The following is a 20,395-nucleotide window of genomic DNA, read 5'->3' on the forward strand; positions in this document are numbered from 1 at the left end:
TGTCATCATCTTTTACATATTGACATCTGTTTCCCTATTTTCAGTGTTTTAGCTTTGATTTACTTTTGTGACTTCCCTATCTGGGTTGAGATCTGGTCGCTCTATCCTGTATTCTAGTCTTGGGTTGTTATCTGATGTTACTGATTTTCTACCCGGAGGACTCCCTTTAGTATTTCTTGTAATTCTGGTTTGGTTTTGGCAAATTCCCTAAACTTCTGTTTATCTGGAAATGCCCTAATTTCGCCATCATATGTGAGAGACAGTTTTGCTGTATATATAATTCTTGCCTGGCAGTTTTTTTCCTTCAAGGCTTTATATATGTCATCACATTGCCTTCTTGCCCGCGTGGTTTCTGCTGAGTAGTCCAAGCTTACTCTTATTGACTCTCCTTTGTAGATGACTTTTCGTTTATCCCTAGCCACTCTTAAAATTCTCTATTTTTGGTTTTGGCAAGTTTGATTATAATATGTCTTGGTGACTTCCTTTTGGGATCTACCTTATGTGGGGTTTGATGAGCATCTTGGGTAGATATTTTGTCATCTTTCACAATATCAGGGAAGTTTTCTGCCAACAAATCTTCAACAATTCTCTCTGTATCTTCTGGTATCCCCCACCCCCACTGTTCTGGTACTCCAATCATTCATAGGTTATTCCTCTTGATAACAGTCCCACATAATTCTTAGGGTTTCTTCATTTTTTTAATCTTTTTATCTGATGTTTCCTCAAATAAGTTGGTGTCAAATGCTTTCTCTTCAGTCTCGCTTATTCTGACTTCCAGTGCCTCAGTTCTTCTCCTACGACTTTCTATCGAGTTGTGTAATTCTGAAATTTTACTGTTACTCTTCTGGATTTCTGATTGCTATCTCTCTATGGATTCTTCAGCCTGTTAAATTTGTCATTATGCTCTTCTCTGATGTTTTTAACTTCCTCTATTGTGTGTTCTGCGTTTTGCTTAATTTCCTTCCTAATTTCTTGAAGAGTTCTGTATATTAATCTTTTGTATTCTGCCTCCGGTAATTCCAAGAAATTTTCCTCCTCTGGAAAATTTCTAGATTCTTTATTTTGGGAGCTTGCTGAAGCCATCATGGATTGCCTCTTTATGTGATTTGATATTGACTGTTGTCTCCAAGCCATCAATAAGTTATTATATTTATTTTATGTTTGCTTACTGTGTCCTAGCTTCTTGCTTTGTTTTGATATGCCCAAACGGGCTGCTCATATGAGCTAGTTTGATTATCTTGAAGCTCTAATGTCCTATCACCAGGTGGTTAGATCCATTACTAGCTATGTGAGATAAGGAGTCCACCCACTCCTCTTATATGGATTCAGCTCAGGCACCCAGATAGATAGCCACCAAGTGTGCGATGCAGGCTTTCACCAAGAGTCCTAGACACGCATGGGTGATTGGTGTAGGCACAGGCATCTGGCTGCAGCAGGGGGACACACTCTGAGTAAGGCAGGGGGCTAACGGCTGCCCCGAGTATCCAGGAGGAAGGTGTGTCCCTGTTCCCTAGAGCGCATAGGTGGGTGGGTTTTGCAGCCAGAATATGAGCAGCTAATGCTGTTGGCTGTAAGGACTAGGGGGCATCTCTTACTCATGGGCCCCTATCACAGGTGGCTAGGTGGCGTGGGTGGTGCCACCAGTCCTCAGGCTCCTGATGTGGGTAGGTGAAGACCCTGCTTAATTGGCAGAGAAGTGTCAAATGTCAAGAACCTGCCACTTCACAGCTGAAATAGTTGAAGTTAGACTTCTGGTATATACCGTGTTGTACTGCGGTAATGAGGGCCTACGCTGTTGAGATAGGCCCACACAAGTCTATACAGGGGGAAAGGTACTCAAAGTCTGTGGATCTCTTATGCCTGTGCCTTGGCAAAGGAGCTGTGCCTACCGTGGGTTCCTGGTTTAGGGGTGCCGGCAGTTTATTTTTTCCCATTTGTTAATCTGTTCACTCTCCAAGGCAAGGAGAATGGCTCCGGGAATGTGACAGATCCTACTTCTGGCCCAGGGGACTTGGCAATTGCTGAAGCCGGTCTGGGACCCAGTGCAGAGCAGGGATGGAGGAGGTAAATGGGAGAGAGGTTTTTCCCTAAGAGGGGTGTTTTTGATCCACACGGTAGATGGTACATGATTACTTGTCTTTTGCCAGATCAAGGGCTGCTTCTCACTGGTTCTGGGTGGCCATGTAGACTCTCTGGCACTGGGTCTCTCCTGGTGCGGAAAACGTGCCTCCCAAGAACAGCTGCTTGCCTGCCTCACCACTCACCCATGCACTTCTCAGGCCTGAAGGGCCCAAGCTCTCACCGGGTCAGGTCTGGCAACTCCTCGCTGCTTCCGAACTGTCTCACACTCCCCCTGCCACTACGTCCAGTTCCTCAACTCTGCCTTTGATTTTCAGGGCTCCCAGTTTGCCAGATATAATCAAATCACTTGTTTTTTCAGTCTTTGTTGTAAGAGGGTCCACCAGAAGCGTCTGACTATACTGCCATCTTTACCCCGCCTCCTCCTGAAGTACAAATTTTTTATTCTAATAACATACTATTTTTTTTTTTCTTTCGTCACTTGTGTTTTTGGTATCATATGTAAGAAAGCTTTGTCTATTCCAAGCTCACAAAGACTTACTCCTTTGTTTTCTTCTAAGTTTTACAAATACAGCTCTTACATTTAGGTCTATGATCCATTTTCAGTTAATTTTGGGATAAAGCATGAAGAAAGTGTCCAACATTCTTTTGCGTATGGCTATTCAGTTGTCCCAGAACCATTTGTTGAAAGGACTATGCTTTCCTCATTGAATGGTCTTCATGGAAGCAGTAAGTATCTACTTATGTTTTCTTCTACCTAATCTCTATTATTGTTCAACTAAAGGTCAGTAACAAGTTGATAAATTATTAAGGGAAAATAGTAAGGTGCTTACAAATATAGTAGTCCCTCCTTATCCTAAAGAGATACATTCCAAGACCCCCTGTGGATGCCTGAAACCATGGATAGTAGTGAACCCTATACATATATATATATACACATATATATATACACTATGATTTGTCCTATACATACATATGACAAAGTTTAATTTATAAATTAGGCACAATAAGAGATTAACAACAACAACTAAAACTAGAACAGTTATCAACAATACACTTTAATAAAAGTTATGTGAATGGCAGAGTGGGACGGCGTAGGATTTCATCATGCTACATACTCATCTACATTTTTGAACTTCGGCTGACCGTGGGTAACTAAAACCGCTGAAAGCAAAACCTTGGAAGGCGGGGGGCTACTGTATTATGTTAACTTTCATGTGAAATGGAGGAGCATGGGGGAAAAAAATACAACAGTATGCTTGTGCATGCAAAAAGAAACTCTGGAAAAGATACAATAAATGTTGTTTAAAAGTAGGGGACAGGGAACCGGGTGGGAGAGAGAACTCTGACCTTTTGAGCCCTATGAATGCTTTATCTAATCAAAAAGTTTAAAAAATATATAAAATAAGAACAAGTGATACAGAATAACTATGAGAGGTTACTCTAAATTTCTAATGCTAGCAACCTTTACAAGGCACTGGAAGGGCCAGCTACATAATTTGCAGACCCAAGTGAAAAATGAAAATGTGGGGCCCCTTATTCAAAACACAGGAAAAACGTGCCATTAAAGCATCTAAGTTACTAAAATATAAAACTTTTTCCTTTCTTCTACAGTACCTTGACCTGTCATGGTGCTTTTTATTTGGTATTTAACGTCATACTCCCTCAGGCACAGAATATTCCCCTTCCCAGGCATCTCTGCTTCCAATGGGCCCAATGTCCCAGCCCACAGGGGGACATGTGACCCCCAAGGGATTGCAACCTCCATGCCAGGATGCACTTGGTACCTGGAATGGGAGGAGACAAAAAGTCCGCCATCCTACCCACAACCAAGTCGCCTGTTGGAGAACACACCATGGCACTGCCAGCCAGGCACTATGCTCTACCTATGCTCCACCCTGAGACAACATGGGGAGCACACCTGACCCCAACCCTCCCTGCACCCACACATAAGCCCCACTGGGGACAGAGTGCAACAGCAATTGGGCAGGGTCCAGGGTACCAGTTGGAGGGTGAGCAGGGAGCCAAAAGCCCACCCCAGGGAGGTGGCAGGAGGTTTAATCAGGCAAGAGTCAAGGCTCCAGGCCCCACTGCACATTTTCCACTGTCCCATCACACTTCACTTGCAAAACACAAATTCAAAGACAAAATTATTAAGAATTGTAAGACCTTGACCACAGAGCATGAAACTCTAAGCATAGGGCCCTGGAGAGTAGAGTCCTAGGCAACTTCACTGGTTACCTTCCCATGAAGCCAGCCCTGATGAAATGACTGCATTATGTCACCCTAGTCTCTTCCTCACCTCCCCACCTACCAACTCCATCCTGGTGAATTTCAGGAATGCATTCATTACTTTGCCATGCTTAACGTCAGAGCATGATCATAAACTTCAACGTGATAAAGAGAAGTTTGGATAAAGACACAGGTAATTACAACTCCTTAAACAAAATGTCCCACTAAACAAGTAAAATCCAAAATATTAAACAGGTAAAAAGAAGAAAGTGAAGGAAATCATAAAACTAAAAAAAATTAAAAACCATATTTTGAACGTACTTACTATATTCATCAGAATCTAAATATATTTGATCATATTGTATCGTGTATTTGTAGGACCTTTAATAAAATTCTCACCATCATCATGTGTCCTATGCCCAGTGAGATAAGTTAGAGATTGGATTTCAGCATATGAATTTATTCAGGTATGAAAGAAAATTTGGATCCATGATTGATGGAAAACCCAATACACTAATGAACTTTCCTGTTCCTTTAAAAGTTCCGCTTCCTCATTTAACTATATCACACTGTAATTATGAAGGTTGTCGTTAGGTGCTGTTGAATTAGCTCTGACTCATAGCTACCTTATGTGTATCAGCATGGACTGTTGTTCAGTCCCGCACTATCTTTATGATCCTTGGTATGTTTGAATCCACGGTTGTGGCTACTGTGTCAATTCATCTCATTGACAGTTTCCCTCATTTTAGCTGACCCTCTATGTTTCACCAACCACAGTGTCCTTTTCTAGCAATTGGTCTTTCCTAATGATGTGTCCAAAGTAAGCAAGCCAAAGTCTTGCCATTCTCACTTTTAAGTTGCATTCCGGTCGTATTTCTTCTAAGACTGATTAGAAGTTCTTACGGCAGTCCACGATAATAGTCAATATTCATCAACACCACAGTTTGAATGCATTGATTCTTCTATCTTCCTTTTTCATTGTCGAGCTTTCATATGCATATGAGGCCACAGAAAAGATAACGCTTGGGTAACCCAAAAAACCAAACCCACTGCCTTCAAGTTGATACCAACTCATAGTGACCCTACAAGACAGAGCAGAACTGCTCCATAGGGTTTCCAAGGCTGTTGTCTTTACGGAAGCAGACTGCCACATCTTTCTCCCATAGAGCGGCTGGTGGGGTCAAACCGCTGACCTTTCAGTTAGCAGCTGAGCACTTAAACCACTGCACCACCAGGGCTCCTTTGGCTTGGATAAGGCACGCCTTAATTATGAAAGTGACATCTTTGCTTTTTTAAACCTTAAAGAGGTCTTTTGTAGCAGATTTTCCCAGTGCAATATGTCGTTTGGTTTCTTGACTATTGCTTCCATGGATATAATTATTAAGGTAGATGAGCAAAATTTAAGGCTCAGTGTGTATATCGATTAGTAATTGTTCTGAAAGCCAGGAACCCTGATCCTACCAAACTGAAAGACTTTCTGTCAAACAGATCAGCATAGAATGTTCCAAAGCACATTAGTCAAGAATATGTTCTTACCAAGGGAGGTCCTGCCAAGAAAATGGTACCCTGCTTGCGTACAATGATGTTTTCATCAGCCATTGCCGGCAAGTAAGCACCTCCTGCCGTACAGGAGCCCATAACCACTGCTATCTGGAATCCAAGCACACAACAAACAATTATGAGGTACAGCTCAAACAGTGAACTGTGTAATTTTTGGATCTATAGTCCCACAAACGTTGCAGTGACCAGGGAAAATTACTAGCTGATCCCTGGACTTCATCTTAAAAATGGAGTCCTCTAAATGTCTGGAATAGTTTCATACTTTCTATATCAAAGCATTTTGAAGGGCTTATGTCACAGTTTACAGTATTTATGGACAATCTCACTGTGAGAGAGAACACTGGGTTGATTAGATTATTGGCCTGAGCCACTAATGAGAAGAAACCCACAATATACCCATAATTTAGCTGAACTGTATTAAAAAGATAACTTAAAAATCTAAAGTAATAATAAGACCTCTTAAACAATAGTCACTTACCTCATAGGAATACTGAAATAATTCTCCAAATGAATGTTATTAATATTTTGTGTTAATACTTTCTAAATATAATAGTTTCAAAAAAAATTAATATTATCATTGCAGTTAAAACTCTTGCTCAAAAGAAAGCTAATTGTGAAGTTGAGTGTTGAGTACATGGGGGTTTACAGTACTATTTTCTCTACTTCTGTGTATGTTTGAAATTTTCTATACTAAGTTTTTAAAAAAATTCTTCATCAGAGATTAGTATGGCACAAAGAATAAATATGGGTTTGGCTGATTATCCCTAGACAGGAATAAAGAATATCACCAAAGAAAAAGAAGTATGTCATGGATATTATAAGAAAATTATCATATGAAAGCCGTTTTTACTATTAATTCCAATATCCCATCAGTTTTCCTTACAGTCATGCAAATATCTGTTTTTAATAAAAGCAGGTCAGACTAGCATTAATCCTAAAATGAAAGGAAGCATCAGTTAACATTTTTCCATCTAAACAGACTATCACAAAAAGTATTTTTCCTTAACTAAAACTTTCAAGTATGTTATCAAAAGTGGCTGCAACATTTACCTGTCAACATAAGTATTTTATCATGTATTGTTTTGCTTATCAATCACCTAGAAGTTTGTCTTAAAGACAGCTACAAAAACTCTTGTCCATGAGCACAAGGAAATAAGTCATTGTTATTGTGCTTATTATAGCAAAAAAAAAAAAAATACAAATAACCCTAAATGTCCATCAATACAACATTTTAAATAGATAAAAATGTTCTTTAAAAAAATCTGAGGCAAAAATAACAAAATGAAATGTTAATACTTATTAAATCCAGTTGGTTGGGACATGAGTGTTGTATTATATTATTCTCTGTAGTGTATGCATGGTCTGAAATATTTTATGGGCTTTTTTTAAAGCCAAAAAGCTAGAAAAGGTTTTGCAGGGAGGAAATTGTGAAAAGGACACAACTTCACTTTGTTCTCTTGTTCCTGGTAACAGAACACCAGGTTCAGCTCAAACTATTTTAGTGCCCCCGCCTCCCAAAAAAGGGAAGAGCCACAATGATATAAGAGAAAAGAAGACCAAGTATCAGTGTGTATTCAACCACAAAGGGTGGAGGGGAGGAAACAAAGAAAGAGGAATTATTTTGTCAAAATGTAGTAATACAAAAATGAGAGAAATTAAATGCCATCATACCATCTTGGGGTGGGGGGGGGGAGGGAACAAATGATCTACCAATATAGTAGCAAAGTCCCATGAAAGAACAGCTGACAAATTATTAGCTCGACATATTTACTTTAGGGAATTCTCCCATATCCCTAAAGACATTCCAAATGCACTTCCTCTGCAACCAAGGAAATCTGCAGTCTCTGACACCTGCTAATACATTATAAATGTACAAAACCTATGTTCAGGAGATTGTGGTAGGCAGACTTCTAATGGCCCCCAATAACTGTGTAAGCCCCTCCCCTTGAGTGTGAGGTGAACGTAGTGACTTCTAATGAATAGATTAAAAGTGATGCAATGTTACTTCTGTGATTAGGCTACAAAAGATTGACTTCTGTCTTGCTGGACTTCTCTCTCACTAGCACACTCCTTTGTTCTCACTTTCTTGCTTTGATGAAGCAGCTGACACGATGTGAGATGCTCTACGGAGAGGCCATAGGGCAACAAACAGAGAGAGGCCTCTCTGGCCAACAGCTCATGAAGAACTGAGGCCTCAGTACAAAAGCCCAAAAGGAACTGAATCCTGCCAATAATCATGTGAATGACTTAGGAAGAGAATCCTTCCCAGGCAAGCCTTGAGATGACTGCAGCCTTCTGACAGACCCGAAGCAGAGGACTCAGCGAAGCTGTGCCCAGATCCCTGACCCACAGAAACTATGAGATAATAAATGTATGTTGTTTTAAACTGCTAAGTTTTGGGGCAATTTGTTCCACAGCAATCAATAACTAATTCAGACATCAAAAACTATCTGTTTTAAATGACTACAACTGAAGCAAATTTGGAGACTTGGGACAAACTCTATTCAGAAGTATTTTTTGTTGTTGTTTCTCTTCAATACATCTCTGTAAACTTCTGTAATGTTCATATATTCCAAGGATGGGAGACAGACCACAGCAGAATTCTGTACCAGCCCCGAGGATGATGAAAAAACAAGAGCTAGACATGGACGAACCTTGAAACCATTATGCTAAGTGAAAGGAATTAGTCACAAAAGACTACATATTGTACGACTCCATTTCTATAAAATGTCCAGAACAGGCAAACCCACAGACACAGAAAGTAGATTAGTGATTGCCCAGAGCTAAAAGACTACATATTGTATGACTCCATTTCTATAAAATGTCCAGAACAGGCAAACCCATAGACACAGAAAGTAGATTAGTGATTGCCCAGAGCTGAGGCGACTGGGTGGAAATGGGGAGTGACTGCTAATAGGTGAGGGATTTCTTTTTGGGATGATAAAAAGATTATAAAACTGATTGTGGCAATGGCAACACAACTCTGAATATCCTAAAAGTCACTGAAATGTAAACTTTAAATAGGTCAATTGTATGGTATGTGAATTATATCTCAACAAAGCTGTTATTAAAATTTAATAAAAATAAAAACAAGAGCTAGAGTTACTAAGTATACAGAATCAAAATTCTCAAACGTTTTTATCAGTAAAGAAGAAAAGCCATTCTAGTCACAAGTATCTAACAGGCACCAAACTTAATATTGCTGCAGCAAATTCTGATAGTAGAAATAAAAATTAAATAAAACTCAGATAAGAGAAGTCACCACTATCACACAATCCCCTCTTTTCATCATTTAACTCCGAGTGATTCGATCACTCACAAAATGGAAAGATATCATACCATCTCAGCTCAGAGACACAGTGAATGTACAGTGTGCCAAGAAGAGCTCTGCCATTGTGTTTGCTCCTTCCTCACAGAGACCCCAGTGCTAACAGCACAGACAACTCTCCACGTCCCAAAGCACTCGTTTGCTGTACAACGAAGCTCTTCCACAGGCCTCACTGGATAAAGCTCACTGGACAAATTATCTGGAGGTCCAGAAAGAAAAATCTACTGCATCTATACTAATTAACCCGTTGACGTTGAGTCGATTACGACTCATAGCAGCCCTATAGCACAGAGTATAACTGCCCCATGGGGTTTCCAAGAAGCAGCTGGTGGATTCGAACTGCTGACTTTTTGGTTAGCAGGCAAGCTCTTAACCACTGAGCCACCAGGGCTCATCTATACTAAGAGAGTATTAAAAGGACATAAGAAGCATGACCTTAAACTATTCTGACCGCACTCAGAGGTATAATCTGGCTGGCCTTGGGGACACAACTCTGGGCTGTGTCAGGAGAGACACCACAGTGACCCTCACTGGCATCAGGACACGGTGAACTCCAAAGAACTCCACTGAGCAGGGCTGCAGTTCACCCAGTCACTGGGGAGGTGGGCCCACTTTGTAATGTGGACAAACCAAGAGATCCCTCCTGCCAGCATGGGGAGGCACGTGGTGTTTATAAGACTTGTATTGGAAGCAAGAAGGCTAAGAATGATGTGTAACTGACAATAAAAATACTTGTTATTTATCCACAGAAGGCACAAACAAAATTTTGAATAACAGGATATGTGAAAGTGGTATGCTAGGAAACAGAGATAATAGTCTAGAAAAACTTTAGACAAAATTTCATTACCCTCCAGGCCCTGCCTGAACAAACAGAGACTGGTTCTGATTGCACCAAAAACAAATTATATATTGTAGGTCAGCAGCCTGCCCTATGGAAAGGGGCTTAGGAAGCCAAGAGGTTTTATACCTAATTCTGAAAAGCTGCGTGAACTCTAGACCTCCATTCTTCCACCAAAAAAAGCTGCAGAAGACTATCCAGTTTAAAAGAATACTGGGATGAATGTAATGTAACTGGGAGGGGGGAAAAATTCCAATTGCTTGAGGGAAAAGCCATTTAACTGTAATTTTTTTTAAATCTCTCATCTTACTTCTTTTTTAATTCAAAGTAATTGTGGAAAGCAGATATTGCCTGTGTCACATTTTTTCTATCTGTACCTGAAAAGCTCCCCTAAAAAATAAAAGCCACATGCCCGGCTACCACCACTGACTGCTCTGACCGGGATCACAACAGAGGGTCCCGGACAGAGCTGGAGAGAAATGTAGAACAAAATTCTAACTTACAAAAAAGACCAGATTTACTGGCCTGACAGAGACTGCAGAAACCCCAAGAGTATGGCCCCTGGATACCCTTTTAGCCCAGTAATGAAGTCACTCCCGAGGTGCACCCTTCGGCCAAAGATTAGACAGGCCCATAAAACAAAACGAGACTAAAGGGGCACAACATTCCAGGGACAAGGACTAAAAGGCAGGAAGGGACAGGAAAGCTGGTAATAGGGAACCCAAGGTCGAGAAGGGACAGTGTTGACATGTCGTGGGGTTGTTAACCATTGTCATAAAACAATACGTGTACCAACTGTTTAATAAGAAACTATTTGTTCTGTAAACCTTCATCTAAAGTATTATATAAAGAAAAAAAAATAAAAGCCACAAAATACACATCAGTTCAATGGCTGTCCAGAATTTAAGGACACTACCAAGTATACTGACTAACACTGCTGATTCTGGAGTACTCATGCTTATCTGTGCTAACTGGATGGGTTGAAAAGTACACGTCTTAGTTATCTACTGCTGCTATAAGAGAAATACCACAAGCAGATGGCTTTAACAAACAGAAATTTTGTTTGGGAGGCTAGAAGTCTGAATTCAGAGCGCTGGCTTTCTCTCTCTGTCGGCTCTGGAGGAACAGCCGTGTTGATCACGACAGCCCCTTCTCAGCTGTGTCCAGAGACAGGCCTCTCTCTGGCCCTCAGCCCAGCCTCTGTCCTGCTCAGACAAGTGTTACAACGCTCTATAGCTGCACCGGTAAGTGCCCAGAGGCACCCTACTGCACCAGGAAGCCTCCTGCCCGAAGGCACTCAGCTATCTCTCGTTCTGGCTCCCAAGCCATCTCATGCAGGTCTCCTGGTTCTGCTGTCACTGTTTTTCTGCTGCCGCTTCTGGCCGTCTTGTGCTGTGTCCGGTGTTACAGCTCTCTATGTCTCCTGATTCTAGGAGGTTCTCAGCTCAGGGACCCCAGGTCCAAAGAATGCGCTCCGCTCTCGTCTATTCTTCTTGGTGGTATTGAAGAACTCTATCTCTGCTTGTTTGTCTCTCCTTTTATCTCTTGTAAGATAAAAGGTGTGACTCAAGCAAGGGCACAACTTGAAAAAGGGTGGTAAGTGTGGTGACTGGGGTAAGGGTGGTGACTTGAGTCACATCCTCTAGTAAGGTGGTGACTCAAGATACATTCCACCTTAACCCTGCCTTATTAACATAGTGGACAACTCACTCCCAAATGGAACCATAAAAACAAGCATTAAAAAAAAAACTCATTGCCTTCAAGTCAATTCCAACTCATAGTGACCCTACAGGACAGGGTAGAACCGCCCCATAGGGTTTCCAAGGAGCAGCGGGTGAATTCTAACTGCTGACCTTTTAGTTAGCAGCTGAATGCTTAATCACTGCGCCACCAGGGCTCCAACCACAAGCATAGAGGCTAGGATTTACAACATATCACAAAATGGAGGATAATTACATCAGACCACAAAATGGAGGACACAACCACACAATACTGGGAATTACCACATAGCCAAGGTGACACATATTTTGGGGGGACACAATTCAATCCATAACAACATAATACAAAAAGTCCATCTTACCCAGAACATTCCATTTCTTCCTCAATCTTTTTAACAGAGAGCCTCAAAGTAATCAAACTGAGAGATTTCATTTCTTCCAAGTGCTATCTGACTTCATAAACAGGTTGAAATGTGTTTAAAAATAATTAGGTATACAGTGCCTCTCCTAACTAAGCCTCTCAGAACAATAACCAAGGTCTGAAACAAGAAAACCAAGAAGATAAATTTTGAAAATAATGAGCCGGCTCAAGAGAGAGAGAAGGGGGTGGGGAGAGAGAGAGGGAGGAAGCTTCAGAATAACTTTAAATAGATCTCCGAAAAAGAACAAATAGGCAGAAACACAACAGATAAAAAATCAAAAGACCTAAAGAACTGCAAATAAACATGGCCAGATGAATAATGCCTACTTCAGAAGAAACAAACTGTTAGAACAAGCAAAAACATCTCAGTGCTGGTATATTAAGGATTATAGCGAAAGAAGGAAGAGAACTGATACATGCAGCAGAGCACAGATCAATCTACAGCAAATTAGACTACCACTAAATTATAAAAATTAGTGGTAATGTGAGACCTAGAAGATCCCACTTATGAACAGAATTCCAAGTCTCACATCTAAAAAGTCAACAACATGGTAACTACAATCAGGAAAATACCATATATAAGAAGCACACTGGAGCCCTGGTGGTGCAGTCATTAAGAGCTCAGCTGCTAACCAAAAGGTCAGTAGTTCGAATCTACCAGCCACTCCTTGGAAACCCTATTCAGCAGTTCTACTCTGTCCTATAGGGTTGCCATCAGTCGGAATTGACTCCACAGCAATGAGTTTGGTTGTTTTTTTTTAAGAAGCATATTGCCAAGATCATCATGGCATCAAGTATGGATTTGGAGAAGGCCCAGAAACAGTATTGTCAGGACATGAGACTCAGACACTGTCATGGATTGAACTGAGTCCCCAAAAAATATCTGTTAACTTGGCTAGGTCATGATCCCCAGTATTGTATGATTGGCTACCATTTTGTCATCTGACGTGATTTCCCTATATCTTATAAACTCTATCACTATGATGTAATAAGATGGATTAGCAGCAGTTACGTTGATGAGGTCTACAAGATTAGATAGTGTCTTAAGCCAATCTCTTTTGAGATATAAAAGAGAGAAGCGAGCAGAGAGGGGGGGACCTCACACCACCAAGAAAGCAGCGCTGGGAGCAGAGCGCATCCTTTGGACCCAGGGTCCCTGTGCCTGAGAAGCTCCTAGACCAAAGGAAGATGATGACATGGACCTTCCTCCAGAACCGACAAAGAAAGCCTTCCCCTGGAGCTGACACCCTGAATTTGGACTTGTAGCCTACTAGACTGTGAGAGAATACATTTCTCTCTGTTAAAGCCATCCACTTGCAGTATTTCTGTTATAGCAGCACTAGATGACTAAGACAGACAACAATATACCAACTTCAAAAAAAAACCATAAAAACAGTTGCCATCGAGTCGATTTCTACTCATAGCAACCCCATTTGTGTCAGAGTAGAACTGCACCCCATAGAGTTTTCAAGGCTGTGGTCTTTCAGAAGTAGATCGTCAGGCCTTTCTTTCAAGGTGCCTCTGGGTGGGTTCAAATCACCAAGCTTTCAGTTAGTAGTTGACTGCTTAATCATTTGCACTGCCCCCAAGGACTCCACAGGGAGTCCTAAAACCTACCATGAAGGAAGGAAAAATGAAGCAGAAAAGAATACAAAAGTAAGTATCTAGTTTAGGTGTCTTTTCTCCTTGACCACAAAAAGACATTTCAAAACCTGGATGATACCAACAGAAAAACAACAGTTTTATATTAATGATATTTACATTTTATAAACTATTATGATTCTTCAAGAGTCTGAGCTTTATACTTGAGAAGATACATATTGCCTTTTTGGAGAGAAGAAAACAGATGTACAGAATGGCCCAAGGGCTTGGCCAAGGCCCCACAATTTAGGAAATGGTGACAGCAAGGTCAGACTCCTGTGTGGTTCCTATTTACTAGTCCACTCTATATCTCCCTGTGACAATTTAACTAGGTTCTCGCTTTTGAACTGGATAGTCTTCCTGAATGATGGGACATTTTTATCTATAGATCTGTATATGAGGGAGGAAGAAAAGATAATTTTTTTCCTAAGTGTTTCTTTCAGTTTTTTCTCTGTAATAGTTTCTGACTTCCCATCCCCTCCTCATTCACGTTTTCTTATAACTCATTCACTTGCATTTTTCCCTAATTTTTTATTATAAAATATTTCAAAACTTAAAAAATTTTAAAGACTAGCACAGAGGCTGGCAAACTATGGCCTGTGTCTTTTTTAAAAAAAAAAAAATTCTTTTAAATAACAACAACAAAAAAAAAATCTGGAAGATATGTAGGAATCTGTCTGTATTTTCACAGTTGCAAAGACACAGGACATTAAGTTTGTTTCTTAACTTTTGCTATAATAAACAATGCTACAATGAACTTTCTTGTACATGTCTCCTCATACATATACTAGAATTTCTCTAGAGTTTATAGTCTTAGAAAAGGAATTCCTGAGTACCCTTTCTTTTTAAAATCCGCTTTTCCTTGGGTAAATAACCTTTATTACAGTATAGGAGTACTACTATAATTAACCAAAGACTCAGTACAGATAACCTTTAAGATACTTTCTATGGAAAAAGATTAAATTCTGTTTTTTATTTTTAGTTCTTGTCAGAGTATCTGGTTAGCAAAGACATCTGGAGCAAAAAGCAGTACATCTCATTAATGAGAAATTACCTGTGTAATATTTTTAGAAGACATAATTGCCTGATTATAGAATATGCGACCAAAGTGATCTCGATCTGGAAATACATCTGCTTGCCGGGCTAAGTTGGCCCCTCCTGAATCAACTGAAAACAAGGGAAATGAGATAAATAAGTAATCTCTATGAATAAAATAGACTACATATAGGGAGACTTGTATTGGTGACAGCAAATATAAAATAGCCAGCATTCTAGGCTATTCTAGAACCGCTTTCTCCTATCTCCCAAAGTTGTCCCAATACCTATTAGGCTCTGCCACCTCTATGCAAAATTCCACTTGAAATGTACTAGGGCATTCCCTTCTTTAAGGACCAGCTATGGGCCCACAAACACCATAAATTCTTAACCAGTTCAGCTAAAAATTCTAAACCAATAGGAAGAATTCATGTGGCAATTTATCACATATTGCCTTCTGATACTGTTTTTAATTGCAGATTATAATAGCGGATAAGACTGTCAGCTGGGTTCAAAACAGAGCTCCATTGCTTCATAGCTATGTGATAGCTTCCTAGCTGTCTATGCCTAGATTTCCTCATCCATGAAATGAAGATAAAAGTAGCTATCCCACAGAACTGTTATTTGGATGAGATAAACTAATGTATGTAAAGCACTTAGTTCAGCACATACTGTGAGTGCACATAGTATATATTTTAAAAAAAGAAGGAAAAAGTTAGCTAATCCTATACCTATTATTGTTGCCTGGAACTCTTAGGTCTTTTATTGTTAGTTAACACATTACAACCCATCTCCAATTCTTTACAAGCTCGCTCAGTACAGGGACAGCATAATACTCTTCACTGCACCCGTTATAGTGCTTGGCCATCACCTGCAAACAGGAAGGCCTCATTTGCTATTTTCTGTATGTGAAAAGCAGTTCACACTGTGAGTCAATCAGCTAAATTCACTTTCCCAGAAGAAGAATCTCTATATCAGTATATCTGTCCAAACGTCTACATAAATGAACAATATGTGTTGGAGTTTTACCAGACTAAACCAATATCCAGGGAGTGCCAACTCTGAACTACCCTGCTTTTAGGTTCTTTTTGAAATATCTGTAAACTCTCAAATGCATTTTAATTTCAAATATAAATTTATATTTAAAATTAAATTTATTTTAAATTACATTTCTAAAATTATATACATGCTCAAAAAAAAAATAGAAGACAAAATCCACATATATGTAGAGAAAAAAAAGCTGCATAAACCAGCTTTTTTCAGGGGTTATTCCTAAGTGATATTATTATGAACAGTTTTATTTACTTTCAACCTCCCCGCCTCAGAGTTTTAAGCAAAGAATATGCATTTCCTTTGTAATTATGGGAGAAACAAACAGTTCTTTAAAATTCTCACTGATGATGTCAAATATATAGCCCTCTAAACAGTCTTCATTGTACCAGTTAATAGTAGTTTGTTTCACAACTCTTGTGACTTACCCAAGTAGATGCAGGTGAGCCTGTTTTGCAATGCAATTTCTTGTGCTCGTACGTGTTTTTTCACAGTCACTGGGTAGTAAGAACCTCCCTTAACAGTGGCATCATTGGCAACAATCATGCATTCTACTCTGAAAGGCAGAAATTTCATTGGAAAGAGAATATGAGAGATTTCTTCAATATTACAGGCCAATTACATCTACATCTCACTCTGAGACTGTCCAATATAACCTTCAACTTCTAGCTCATATCACTAATGACACTCATTAGAAGACAATCTTATAAAAACAAGCCTTTATCATGGTTCATATATGCATTTATATGATACAGAACGATCATTTTTAATAAGTTTACAAATTCATACTTGATTTTTAAAGAGTCATCAATCCTAGTGTGTGACTAAATGCCTCCATGAAAAACTGCCTCCTTTACCATGAAAACCAGAAGAACAGGATGGTGCCCAGCTACCATTACTGAATGTCTTGATCAAAAGGGGGAAAATGCAGAACAGACTTTCATATTCTCATGGAATCCAGACTTTCTGGAGCCATGGAGACTGGATGAATCCCTGAAACCACTGCCCTGAGATAATCTTTAAACCTTAAGCCAAAAATATCCCCTGAAGTCTTCTTAAAACAAAACAGTAGTTTAGCTTAATAAAGAATGTCTGCCTTCAGCATCATGCTCTCTAAAGAACTATCTATATGAGATCAAAGTGACAACACCAACTCGAAAGATTAGAAAGGAATCTTACTGGGCAATAAGTTTATGTAACTCAGGGGAGAACAACTCAGAAAAGCGGGGTGAGGATAGTTCCACAACTCAAAGAATGTAATCAGCGCCACTGAGTTATACACAGAGAAACTGTTGAGTTGGTGTGTTTTGCTACGTATATTCTTAACAATAAAACAAAATAAATTAAAAGAAGAACTCTACAGAGTAATTTATTGAATTCCCGTTGAAAATAAAGTGGAGAAAACAGTAACTAAACATGCGGCCTAGGGCAGTGTTGAGCTTCTCACACTAGGGTATGTGACCAGTAGGGTTTAGCACAAGATAAACATAGCTCCTCTCCTTTGAGCATCAATTTTATTCACTAGGTCTCATAGAACCTTTTCTACATTAACACATTACAGAGTGGGATGCAAACTTTTAATGACTTTAATGTTAAACAAACTAGATTTCAAAGGAAATTTAGGCTTAAGGCAGGTTGCTAGGCCAGAACCCACAACTCCAGGGTGTGTGTTCACACTTCTCTGCCACTGGGGGCACTGCACTAGAAAAGTAGTGGTAAGTGGTAGTGGAAAGAGGCCAGGCTGTGACGTCAGACAAAACTAGACTGAAATTCTGGTTCTACCACTTGCTAGTTATGTGACTTCGGAGAAGGATGCAGCCACTTCTGCTTGTCTACTAAAAGGTCACAAACATGTTACAGAATGGGAAATAAAATTGGTCCACAAAAACACTGTATTAAATGTCTGTTGGTTTTGCCTGCTCAACATCCATTATTCTGGCAACAGAACTCCTCTTTTTCTTCCAGAAATTACCTCTTTTTTATCCTTAATTATTAATCCCTGTGGCTCAAGGGGGCTAACCCAGAGTTCAACTCTGCACCTTTCTACTCAAAGTCCACACACTGGCTCAGAAACTGGCAGAGGCCCCAAGCCTAACCACTTAGGACTTCCTTTTCCAGTAGCTAAGCTTATAGAATATAAACCAGGAACTGCTTGGAGGCATCTTTGCCTCTGTGTTTGGAGAGTCCACCTAGGAACAAAGCTAAAGTAGATCAAGGCAGAGCAGGAGTAGAAAACAGCTTACAGAAGCCTAATTATACCCTTGGAGCTCCTGAATCAAGCCATGCCCAAACTTCTCAGTTAAGAAAGTCAATAAACTCCATTTTCTCTTAAACTAGTTTGAGCAGGTCCTGAACCTGTACATTTCCCAAGTGCAATTATTTCCTTCCAAGTCAGAACCTTCATAAACTGAGAACAAGGCACAAAGAAAATAAAAATAAAACATATAAAAGTACAAACAATAAAATATTTGTATACGTCCTTTTTTACTTTTGTGTATGTTAAAAAAAAAAGGTCAAGAACATGCTCCAAAAGCGTTCAGTCATTACAACTAGGGGTGTAATTAAGAGTAACCCTGGTGGCGCAGTGGTTAAGAGCTCAGGCTGCTAACCAAAGGGTTGGCTGTTTGACTCCACCAGCCACTCCTTGGAAACCCTATGGGGCAGTTGTACTCTGTCCTATAGGGTCGCTATGAGTTGGAATCAACTTGACGGCAATAGGTTTGGGTATTTTGGTTTACCCCCTACTAACAGCCCTGGTGGTGCAACAGCTAAGTGCTCGGCTGTTATCTGAAAGGCTGGCAGTTAGATCCCATCCACTGGTTCCTCAGGAGAAAGATGTGGCAATCTGCTCCTATAAAGATGACAGCCTAGAAAACCCTATGGGGGCAGTTCTACTGTGTCACATGGGGTCACTATGAGTCGAAATCCACTCCATGACACCTAACAACAACCACCCTCCACCTTAATTATGCATTTCCATGACATAAGAATTCAGTAATAACTCTGCATTAAGTTTACATTGCTTTTAAAAAGCTAATTTTTAAGTGCCCCGTACGACTTCAAGAAAATAATGCCACAACAGTCCAGAACAAGGCCTAGAAGGCAGGAGGGGACAGGAAAGCTGGTAATAGGGAACGCAAGGTCGAGAAGGGAGAGTGTTGACATGTCGAGGGGTTGTTAACCAATGTCATAAAACAATATGTGTACTAACTGTTTAATGAAAACTCGTTTGTTCTGGAAACCTTCATCTAAAGTACAATAAAAAAAAGCTAAAAAGAAAATAATGCCTCTATACTGGGCAAACATGAAGCAAATCACAATTGGCAAAGAGCTACAGCGGGGAGCCTGGAGACAGGGAAAGGAGCAAGGAAGGAACAGTATGAGTGGCTACAGCTGCACCTGCCCTGAAAGTAAGGCTCATGAGGAGAAGACAGAGGAACACATCATAAACCAGCGTCTGAGTCAAAAGTAATTATGCCAGGCTCGGATTCAGACTAACTGAGGTCAAAGCCTAGCTTCCCCAGGGCCATGTGATCATGGGCGAGTTATTGTAACTCTCTAAGCCTAGCTCTGGTGGCACAGTGGTTAAATGCTCAGCTGCTAACCGAAAGGTCGGCAGTTCGAACCTACCAGCTGTTCTGCAGGAGAAAGATGTGGCAGTCTGCTTCCACAAAGATTACAGCATTGGAAACCCTATGGGGCAGTTCTACTCTGTCCTATAAGGTCGCTATGAGTCAGAATCGACTCGATGGCAATGGGTTTTAAGCCTATTTCTTCATCTGCAGAATGGTGATGACAATAATGGTACCCATATCACAGAACTGTTCTGAGGATTAAGACAATCAGTCAATGGAAAGTGTTTAGTACAGTATCCGGCACATGGTAACTATATGATGAATGTGAGATCATATACAGTTGATCCTCATTATTCATGGATTCCATATTTGAGAATTCACTTACTCACTGAAATAAATTTTTAACCTCAAAATCAATCCTCGGGCACTTTCACAGTCATTCAGGAACACGCACAGAACAGTGTAAAACGTGAGTCGTCTGCTGTATATGTTCCCACCTGAGGTTGAACGAGGCAATGCTCTGCCTTCTTGTTTCAACTCTCATACTGTAAATAAGTATCCTTTTCATGGTGTACTTAGTGTCACATTTTTCACAGTTTTTGTGCTTTTTGTGCAAACAGTTTAAAATAGCCTGCAAGCCATTTTAAAGCACTTCTAGTGCTGAAGTACTATCCAGTGTTCCTTAGTGCAAGGAGGCTGTTATGTGCCTCACAGAGAAAATCTGTGTTATATAAACGTCTTTCAAGCGTGAGTACAGTACTACAGGCCTAGAGTTAAATGTTAATGAATCAGCAATATATATTAAATAAGGTATCTTTAAAAAGAAACACACATAAAACAAGGTTATGTACTGATCAGCTGACAAAAATGCTTTGACCAGAGGCTCACAGGAACCTAGCCCTGTATTTCTTCAGGTGG

At 40.1% G+C, this 20,395-nt stretch overlaps 1 protein-coding gene across 1 annotated transcript in view; it reads right to left on the bottom strand.

Moving 5' to 3' along the window:
• Positions 1 to 20,395, bottom strand: part of MCCC2 (methylcrotonyl-CoA carboxylase subunit 2) — a 75,716-nt gene that overhangs the window by 41,643 nt on the left and 13,678 nt on the right. Inside the window, exons 5-7 of the mRNA XM_023729535.1 lie at positions 16,331 to 16,458; positions 14,872 to 14,984; positions 5,848 to 5,961 (exon numbers count right to left, since the gene is read on the bottom strand). Of these exons, the coding sequence (XP_023585303.1) occupies positions 5,848 to 5,961; positions 14,872 to 14,984; positions 16,331 to 16,458 (355 nt within the window). The remainder of the gene's footprint in view (positions 1 to 5,847; positions 5,962 to 14,871; positions 14,985 to 16,330; positions 16,459 to 20,395) is intronic.

Source organism: Trichechus manatus, unplaced genomic scaffold (assembly GCF_000243295.1).
Source record: "Trichechus manatus latirostris isolate Lorelei unplaced genomic scaffold, TriManLat1.0 scaffold00029, whole genome shotgun sequence".
NCBI classification, from domain to species: domain Eukaryota; kingdom Metazoa; phylum Chordata; class Mammalia; order Sirenia; family Trichechidae; genus Trichechus; species Trichechus manatus.